This window comes from Glycine soja, chromosome 10 (assembly GCF_004193775.1).
Source record: "Glycine soja cultivar W05 chromosome 10, ASM419377v2, whole genome shotgun sequence".
Taxonomy (NCBI): Eukaryota; Viridiplantae; Streptophyta; class Magnoliopsida; order Fabales; family Fabaceae; genus Glycine; species Glycine soja.
Genome location: NC_041011.1, coordinates 38,840,211 through 38,851,152, shown reverse-complemented (window position 1 = coordinate 38,851,152; position 10,942 = coordinate 38,840,211). Strand labels below are relative to the sequence as shown.

General features: G+C 31.6%; 1 protein-coding gene across 1 annotated transcript; it reads right to left on the bottom strand.

The window, feature by feature from the left end:
- Positions 1-7,218: 7,218 nt before the first annotated feature.
- Positions 7,219-9,403, bottom strand: LOC114372139 (transcription factor MYB61-like). The gene is made up of 3 exons (XM_028329562.1): positions 9,041-9,403; positions 8,811-8,940; positions 7,219-8,675 (listed from the first exon to the last, which is right to left on the bottom strand). The coding sequence occupies exons 1-3, from the start codon at positions 9,171-9,173 to the stop codon at positions 7,571-7,573; spliced, it is 1,368 nt and encodes a 455-aa protein (XP_028185363.1). The 5' UTR covers positions 9,174-9,403; the 3' UTR covers positions 7,219-7,570.
- Between the last annotated feature and the right edge of the window lie 1,539 nt (positions 9,404-10,942).

Here is a 10,942-nt window from a genome sequence, read left to right as displayed (position 1 = left end):
CTCCAAAATAGGTGGGATTTAAAAATTTCCTCACTCTCCATCTCCTTATCCCTTCCATTTTTTTAGTGACTTAGTGACTAACTAGTACAATTTTTTTTAGTGACTTAGTGACTAACTAGTACGATAGAGATAGCGGTGTTACAAAGTTCGCATAGTGGTTGATAATGTCAAATCATTTAAGTTTGAGTTTCACTGTTTTGTCTTTCACTCAATGAACATTCCATTCACCGCATAGCCATCAACATCGTGAAGAACCTTTATTGCATCGTCACCATTGTCAATGTCATTGATTTCCGCAAAGTCCTTGACCATGATAACACCTCCATTGATGACTAGAAGTGGTTGTAAATGAATCTGCATCCTTACCATAAGATAACTTTTTTTTTTTAAGTTTTCAAGATTCGATGAGAAGAAATCATGAGAAACATTAGATTTAAAATTCAATTATTTGTAAAATTTTATAATCCAAACAAGTTAAGTTATAGTTGATTGGAATTTAATTGCTTTCAATTAAATTACTCGACATTTAAAATTTTGTCATTTAAAAATTCTTCATCTAAACACGATTATTTTGTTAAAAATCTCCTAATGCTATTAATTTATTATTGATTTCTAATTCAAAAATAAAAATAACCCTGTATGTAATTGTCTTAACTACTTGAAGAAGAAAAAATTCATCTATAATAATTATATTCGACTCGAGTGACATTACCTCCCATGAAATATACATGTGGTCTAAAAAAATAAATAAAAGTACTTTCTAATGCTATTTTTCATTTCTCTCCGAATACGAGGTCCACTTTCCATGATACTCAACCAAAAAACTCCAACAAACAAATTTTCTATTGTACAAATCAAAGGAGAACCGAGAGTGAGGTGAGGATCTCCGTGTCAATTTGTTATGTACTCAGAGTAGTAGAAAGTAGTAGCAGTAGTGACCATTAATTGACTTTTATGCATTAAAACTTCCAACCCATCCACTTCTACCACATTGATCTGAATTATGTTCTTATCATGGTTTCATTTCAAATACTACTATACAGTTAAAACGTGACGAAACTGACAATCCATAAAAAAAAATGTGAGATAAATTTGAAAAACCAACACTCCCGAAAAGTTGGGGAATTTGACCAAAAGAAAATTATACAACCCTATTTTCCATGTTCAGATAAATGGAAAAAAGACGAGATAAAATGAAATAAATTAAAATAGAATGGAGTAAAATGAAGCACGATGAAATAAAATAATTCGTTTCCTTGTTTAGATACACTATAGAACAAAAATTCTTAATTGCATTTTTTTAAAGAAAAGCTTCTTATTGAATCTCATTTTTTAAAAATTAGAGGGGAAAAAAATGAAGATAATAAATAGAATAGAATAAAATAGGGTTCCGGTGTTCCACCTTAAGTATTGCATTATTGTTTCACTAATATAAATAAATAATGAAACGTAATACATTTACTAATAATGATATATTTTCTATTACAAATACTTCATTAATATTTATAATATTCTTTTTACCTTTTCATCCTATTTTACGATGTCATTTATTATATTTATATATTTTTATCTCTATCAGAGGTGTCAAATAGATAAGAAATGTTCATGAATCCTTTTTGATATCATATTCTTCTCAATTCCATCATCTTCACCAATCCAAGATAGCCATAGTTAGATCTTATACAGCCTCCACAGAAAAAGGGGTTGGGTTTAGTTAGGAGAAAATTACCATGTCAAGAACCATATTTGGATGCAGATGCTGCTATCGCCTGTGCCCACATCTTGAGCCGAGCCTTTACATCTCTTGGATCGTCACCTTAATTACAAAGTTTGGACAAAAATATAAAATAAAAAGAACTCGATTAGAGAGGTCGTTCTTATAGAGAATTCAGATATATCATAAATTAAATCACCACACAAAAAGACTGTAAATTAATTATGGCTATAGTTGCAAGCAGACTAAATTTAATGTTTCACAGTGTAAACGATTGACTAGATGTATTATTGCACATATTCTTGGAAGACTAGACTTTACGGAAAGGATCATATATGTTAGTTTTGTTGTAACTTGTAAGAGTGTAGTGTAATTATAGAAGATTAAACGTACCAGGACTAGAGATGCAGGATCATATATGTTCGTTTTTAACGTCTTCAACATGCAAGGAAGAGTGAAACTGAAAGGCCATGGTGTCATACGTAGCCATATGCATGGTGTGATATAGTTGCTTATGATCATTATAGTATATACAAGAAAGCATCATGATCATAAGCAACTATATCATATTTATTATTAGTGTTTTTTTGGGGGGGAAAATAATTGTGCGTGGTTTGGTTGAAGTGGGATTGAGAGAAGATATAGAGTAGTGAGTGAAGCAGTGCTGTGTCATGTGTGTGTAAGAAATGAGAATTGAGAAAAAAAGAAAGAAAGAAGGAAATGTAGCGGCGTTGTATATTTGTTGTGAATCATACGTTTCTTATAAAGTCAAGAGAGGGGGGAAGAGACTGCCTATTTATGCCTAGTTTTTTCTATCTCATTTTTTACTTTATTTTTCTTTCTATCCCACTTCTTTATTTCTTCTCATATCTATTATTTTTCTATTTCCTTTAGTTTTTTTCCTCCTTATTTTTTCACTCATACTCCCTAATTTTAAGAAAAAATATTAGATAACCCTCTGAATATCTCAATTATAAGTTATGTAAAGATTGATATATTGAGACTATATATGATGATGATTTAAGACTAAATATTTTTTTTTTCATTTTTACAATATACATTTATTTTTTTCATTCTCTTTATTTTCAAAGCGCAGTGGGGGTGTACGTGTTTGGATTGTAATCAGCAAATTCTGATTTGGTCTAATAAAAAAACTAATTTTACTTCTTTGAATCATGGTTAGTTTGAAACCCAAAAATTAGTTAAGAAAAAAATAGATAAGTTGCTATATAAACCCAAACTTATCTATTAAGAATGAAAATAGATAAATTGCTATATTATATAAACCAATAGTCTATTTATATGAAGCTTATACTTTACTCATATCTTTTTACTGAATAAGTTAGGTCAAATTTTTTAAAACCTACTAAGAAAACATTTTAAACTTGATATGTTTTTAAATTATCGTTATTATTACTATTAAATTTTTATCATAATATTTTGAGATTGTATATTTATTGATCTATTTAAATGCCTAGGCCTATTAGCTTCCATAAAGTCTTACACCTATTAACCTATTTAGTAGAAGCTTTATTAGCTTAGTTAAAAGACGTACGTTAAGATACACTATTATACCATTAAATATACTTTACAGTCGAGTTAATTATAAGTTTATGGTTAGATCAAACTCTTACATGTTGCAACTGATACTTTAGGGGTATATAATTAACTGAGCACTCTACGGATTTATAATGGTTTGTGATATCACTCCCGCCACAACCTTTGATGCTATTTTTTTTTTTTCATTTTATAATTAACTGGTATATTATCTTGTCTATATTAGACATTCACGCGAGCTAGCTAGGTCAATTCGGTTGTATTAATATGATTAAGCACCAAAACATAAAGGAAAAACGTACTAATAATGAGAAAAGAGCCTGGCACGAACCTTCTTCTCCACCGTTAGTGGAAGATAGTGTTAATTAATTATAACATCCATCCAAATATCCAATTACAAGAACCCCCAAGTTTAAGGCTTTTTGACTTTTTGATCAAAGGGCTCATGATCAGACTACGTACGTGCATTATCTTGGAGGTATAATCAAAAGACTTTTCCACATTACTCTTAACATTTCCAAATCATCTCGTGTTCCCTTTTGGGAAGAAAAATTCAATTCACAAAATCCAACTTTCTGTGCTAATTTTTGTTTTATTTGCACCATTCTGTGAAGCAAATCAATTACTTTATATGCAAAAGTAAAGCGAAATGTCACGAAAAGAACTTCTTTTCAAGTAAAAAAAAAAAAAAATCAATCAAGTTTAGTGGCTTGGTTCTTTTTGCATATGCTGAACGGATAATTTTATTTAAACATACCTAGGTGACAGTGACTACTGACTAGATCCATTAATCCTTATTCCCAAGAGTGTGATATGGATATGGTGAAATCAGAAATAAGCGAGAATATAAAGGTACTTTCTAAGTACACCCCAATTCATCCATTTTTCTAGTACAACGCAAACCCCACTTTTTTATATTTTAATTACCCACTATATCAATTGTATACCTTAATTGTCTCCAGAAGAAATGGGAGTGTAAAGAGCAAGTGCCGAATATAAATCTAGAGCAGTTGGAAGGCTTTTGCTATTTACACACCTTTATACTAAGTACACCCCTATATCTCCCTTTCTCCCTTTGTACCAACTACCTGTTATACTTTTGGAGATATATATTTTTGGAATAAATATATCTTTTTTTTAATAAAATATCACAAATTAAGATCTTTTGAGATCATATATATTATCATTGAAGGGTCCAACAACAGGAAATGCCCCAAATGAACCGGTCCACGTTGGACAGGTCCAGTCCAACTTTTAAAAATATTTTGGGGGAATGGAAGTTAATCAAGTTATATCTTTAATTTATTTTTTATCATCAAAGGAGTGATACCAAAAACTTAAAATCTATTATTATTGAAAAATAAACTTGTTATTTATTGTTCCCTGGATTTTATATGATCTCCACTGCAAAATACTGGCATACTCCCGAATTTTATAATATTTATACTCTGCAAAATATTATATAACTAAATTTTATAATGAATAAACATTTATGGATATACAAATTATATTTTAATAAAAGTAATAATAAATAAATATTTTTTTGAACATATGAATTATATTTTAGATTTACAATATATAATTTATATTATGATACAATGTTATTTTCAATTATTAGTAATTTATTTTAAAAACTATTGAAATTTAATTTATAAATAATGAAAACGATCAAATTAAAGAGATAATCAGTTAACAAAATCAAGTATGTAGATAATAAAAATAATAAGTAAGTAGGTTGAGACCGTTGAAAAAGATTTTTTTTTTACAAGTTTTTAAATCAAAATAAAATTAAAATAAATAAATACATTTAAAAATAATAAAAATCACAGCTAAATGTTTCATGGAATCCATAAAAGTAAAGAATTGTGTTTCTCTTCCGAGCAACTGTTGCTCTTACATGGAAAAAATGAGATGCACTCCAACAATGGTGTTGTTTTGCTCATAAAATTACTTATAGAGTTGTTAATTAAAGAGCAACTGAGTATTGCTTTTAGAGAATGTGTTAGCATTCTTAAATAAGAATTTTGAAAATATTTAATAGAGAGTATGCAGGTTTTACTCTCTTTATAGATTCTAATTTATAATATAGGAATTATATTAGTAACTTGTTGAGTTACTTTAGCTGACCAATTTAATAACATTATTACTTCAGGTTAGTTATAGTTACCAACAGTCTTCATTAGTTAGATGCATTGTCTGCAAAGTAACTCTAAGTTCGTATATGTACATGTAATTCACTTTTTCAATAATACAATTCATGCTTCCGCTTCCCATGTCTCTCTCTCTCCAGTCACTATCATGTACGTATTTCTCTTTGCTCTTCCATTCATTTATCGTGCAGTGTTGATTAAAATTTTCAAAAAAAAAGACTGAGTGCATACGCTTGTATTTAATTAAGCTGTCTTCTATGATATATTACAGTGAATGGGTGGTAGTTTTTTATTTAGTTTCTAATTCATGTCCATTGTCCAAGTGCTCTGAAAGGAAAGTAAGGTACTTGTTAATTTCAGTCTCACACGTATATCTTCCTATAACTTTCAAACTAAATGATCATGTCAGCGTTACAATTAATCAAGGTCTAAACATGCACTCTGATTACAAAATTTTGTTTTCTGTTTTGCTACGAGATATATTGCCTTTTCTAACAAGGTAAGTTAAGAAGGTAGGTAATCAGAATTCAAAATTGTTAAAATAATGAAACATTTGGAGCGTGTAGGAAATTTTTTCGTTATGGAATTTAGTTGTTCCACCTCTTGAAATTGGAGGGTCTCTTAATAACTCTATAGCTAGCAATGCGTTGTTTAGGATAATGTTTAGACTTTGAAGTGTCTTAAAGTAACTAGAAGACATAGGGTATACTTAATGTGGCCCTTGTTAGCTTGGAAGTCCTTGTCTCATTGCACGGAAATAAGCGATTTTCAATTTATCGGTGGCTTTGAGTGGTGTCACTTAACTTTGCCCAAACGTACGTGACCATGCTACTCTTTTGTGCGTGTTCAAATGTCAAAGAATATCCAGAGGCATCCATCTAAAAAATTAATAATTATTCAGGGGGAACATGGTCCCTCTTTGTTTTTTTAAATTAGAAAAAATCTCTCTTTTGATTTCAAAATTAACCTTCATTTTGGTCATGTCTTTTTCTTGGTGAGGTAAGCAAAAATGATTATTCACTTGTAATTTCTCAAAGGAAAAAACTAACGGTCTCGTGGTCCTAGTTAAAGTAAAACTCACGTTAATAGATTCTCTCATAATTAAATTTTACACGACAAAATGAGGCCTAAGTTGTGTCAACCTCTTTCTTGATGTACAGTAAATTAAGGAGAAAAAGTTTTAATATATTTTTGGTGTCGTAATTCATCTCGTTTTCTATTTTTAGTTTTTGCAAGATTTTTTTTTTAATTTTGATTCCTAAAAGATATTTCGTTTTTTTTAATTTTATTCTTCTAATTTTTTTAATGTATAATTTCAATAAATTTATACTTACAGAATCAAAATTAGAAAAATATAAATTTATATGAATTAAAAATAAACAAAATATCTTAAAAAATTAAAATAAAAAACATATATTTACTTAAATTAAAATTAAAAAAATGAACTTACATCCAAAAAAAAAAGCTCATATTTAAGGCAGAAAGAAAATGTAAAATTTACGCATGACATGACTTGTCATGTTGCATGAAGGGATCCACTCCCAAAACTTGCATAGTGGAAAATTGTCGAGGCTAGTATGGAAGTGAATATATTATTCTACTGTCTAGAAAACGATGGACAACCATTAGAACCATGGATTGGTAAAAGTGCTGGTTACACTAGTTTGGTGTCATTTTCAGTAGTATGAAAGTGGGAAAAGAAGATCATACCGGGAACCGGGTAGAAGAGTTTCTGAAAAATTGTTTGCAGGTAAAGTAACTCTGTCCCTGGCATCAAAATAAAAATGAAACTTTGCATGGACCAATATTAAAATCTGCGACGGCTTTGAACTTGGACATGCAAAATGCACCATTGCGGTTACAGTGTGTAGCAAAGAAAGAAAGAAAGAAAGAGTAGAAAGAAGACAGAATAGCAACCCTTATTCTTCAATTCTACCCCACACCCGAGAAGAAGAAAGCAAAAGACAAATGGTTTTTGGCTCACAAATGTTAAACAAAGTGAAAAGAAAAAAAAAAAGGTAAAAATAAATGTTTTGTATTAGACCTACATACGAGAGCAAAAATCTGTGGTTTCACACACCTGTACTAAGAATAGCAATCCCTTGAATTGGAACCCTTTCTAAAATCTGTGTTTTTCTCTCCAATCCTTTTACATGTGTCCAAAGGCTGCCCTGAGCTTCTGGATGTCCTTGGAAAAGAAACTAGAAGTTTGAGACTGTTCGTGCTGCTTGGTATGAATATGAGGTAACATAGCCCCTAAAGTATCAGGTACCAAATGCATGGATGTTTTTATCTCATTGCATAAAGACTCAGGAGCTTGGTTTTGTACAGAAGAAGCCAGCATTGAGATAGGGTTATGAAGGTACTCATCCCACTTAGGTTCTTCTGTATTGTGATTCTCCATCATATGAATCTGTGCCTCTTTAGTAGTAGTAGAGATGCTACAATCTGCCAATCCCCAAGAAGAAAAGATGTTGTTCAAGGGGCTGCTACTTCTCAATTCTGTGCTGCTATTACTCCTAATGCTGCTATTGCTGTTGTTGGAGGCACTGGCTTCCCAGTAATGGGATCCATAGGGTGTGGAAACACTGTCAGAGGGAACAGCAAGTGAAGAAGGCTTGTAGCAAAAAGAATTATTAGGAAGAAACAAGTTGGTTGTACTTGTAGGTGTTGGATTAATAGAAGTGGCAACAGCATTGAAAGGAAACTGATCAGAGTTCATATCAAAAGGCCTTCCAGTTTGGCTGAACCAATGACCAGAATTTGAATCATTTGGGAGACTGTGATCATTGGTTGCATAACTCATCTGAATTGGAAAATTCCCCATCAAATCTAAGGGCTGGCAACTATTGGTGTAGCTCTCTTGGCGGCTACTACTCGAACTCATAAACCTGTCTAGGAACAAGTCTTTGCTGTAACAGTTGTTGGTGGTTACAAAATTGCTTTCAATCTTGGAGCTGCAGGAACCATCCACCTCAGGTGCATAGGCTTTTGGAGAAATTGATGTTCTCTGCTCATAGGAAGCTGAATCAGATTTGGAGCTCTCTGATTTCAAGAGGTTCAGTTCGTTAGACACTTCTGGTGCTTTCTCTTGGCTCCTACCATTGTCCTCTCCATTCTCAACTTCAGAAAGTGGTTTATGTGTGACAGGGTCTATTCCCTTTTGCCTCAGTTTCTTCTTCAAGCAAGAGTTCCACAGATTCTTTATTTCATTGTCTGTCCTCCCCGGCAACTGTGCTGCAATTTGAGACCACCTGAAACAGCACAGGATAACAATATGCATGTCAAGCAAAAGAAAAAAAAGTTAACCGCAGTAGAAAATAAAAAAGGGAGAGAATTGATTAATTCAATCATGAGAGAGATTGAATTACAATTACAATTAAGATTACCTGTTCCCTAATACTGCATGAAGTTCAATGATAAGGTTTTCTTCTTCTTGTGAGAATGTTCCTCTCTTTAAATCAGGCCTTAAGTAATTGATCCACCTAAGCCTGCAGCTCTTACCACACCTTTGCAAACCTGCCAATTCATGTCATTCACAGAGAGATGAATAAAAAAATTTCTCTTTTTGTTACAAAGGAGATTAAAGGAGGCTTAGTTGGATAATTTGATTAATTACCTGCTTGCTTAGGCACAGAACTCCAACATCCATGACCATACTTTGTTATATGCCTCAGAAGTTTTTCATCCTCCTCAGGAGACCAAAGACCCTTCCTAAGCTTCTGCTTGTAACAACAAGAGTGCCTTCCCATTTTGTAATTTTTTCTTTTTCCCTTAAAAACCTTTTTCAGTTAACACAAAGTTTGTTTATTCCAATGAGAAAAATGTCAGCAGGGGTGGCAGTGAACCAAAGCTATTGGAGTGGCTGAGATAGATAGAGAGAATGTGACAGCGAGAGAGATGATATGAAGAAGGAAAATGAACTGGCAGCTGAGAAAAGAAGTTGAACTAATATAAGAGCAAGGCCCCATGAGAAGGGTCATAGTCAACAAGGTTCCTTGTATTTTCTTTATTTAAAAAAAAAAATGTATATAAGGGTCGAATTACAATTATATGGTTGATCTATCTGATAGAGATTCAACAATGTGAAATAGGACTTCTTGTTGTATATAGGTCGGAGTTGAAAGGAGGGAAGGTTTATTTATTTTGGCAAGGTGAAAAAAATGGGGTTGAAACTTGAAACTGTGTACCATGTCTTTTCGAAGGTGTGAGCATTGATGCCTCTTGCAGGAATGGTGGGACACCTTTGCTGATATTATAATCAAGTGAAAACATTATAAGGGAAAAAAAAATGCTTGTGACTGAAGATAAAAAAAATTGATACTTAGAAAAACTGATGGCAGAATTATTTTACTATATGCTGACAAAGTTAGTTACCTAAGAAGTTATCTTACTAACTTGAGTCCTCATTATTCAAAAACCTGAATTAATTGGATTATAGTCTCCTGAAGAAAAAGAAAGCATATAGAAACAGCCATAGCAAAATTTCCTTGTCACATGCTACAGTTTCGGCCAGTCTATGTCTGTGAAAAGCGAAATGCGAAATACCCGTTTTGCTAGTAGTGTAAAACCTGTGTCTTAAAAAAATTAAATAAAATAGGACCTATCTATTCTTTACTCATTGAGCTTTATGTGCGATTCCTCCATGTCATGCTTTCTTTGAAAAGTTCCATCATTATGTGGAAAGAACAATTTTTCGTTATTTATTTTTTTTGTTTTTTTTATCTGAAATAATGCATGTTATTCCTTTATCTGTTAAAATCCACCGGGTGCTGCAAATTACTCTTCTGATCATTGTTTCCATTTTCGAAGATTGAATTCTCTCAATTCTCCTTTTGTCTGCACTCATTTAAAATATTGACTCTTACTCTACGAAGTAATAACAAAACTAATAAAATTATGTTATGTATAGCGATGTTGGTCACGTAGACGCATAGATAATAGGTTAAACCTACGGAGTTTGGAAAATATTCCTATTAGTACGTTGGTGCTAACTGTTTTGAATACTATAGGCTTGTATCTGTATTTTACAAAACATCTTTTTCTCAATAATTAACCTACCACTTTAAGCATAACTTTTATTATAGACAACTAACTATTTGGGCGCATTAGTGATTTCACTTAATATTAATTTTGTAATGGTTTTATTAAAATTTCATTAACTCCACAACCATCCCACCGGCATGTATGATCTTCACATGTGCAATAGTTCTTTGTACAAATGAAATTAAAGTTCCTCACTTTTATTTATTTTTTATTTAATTGACTAGGTAGGAACTTATTCAAACCGTTAAATAAACGCTCTTCTGTTGATTATGAATACGAGCGAAATCATCGAGTAGCTGATTTTGTCGGTTGAAAATTTAGTACAATTATCTATAATTATATATTGACCAAAGTTCCATTCGTCCAATATATAATTAAACAACTTAATTATATTGATTTGTCCATACAGTGGGAAATTCTGCTTGATTAATTTGATTTTGTATCATTATTTCTTATAAGAAATAATATGTTTATA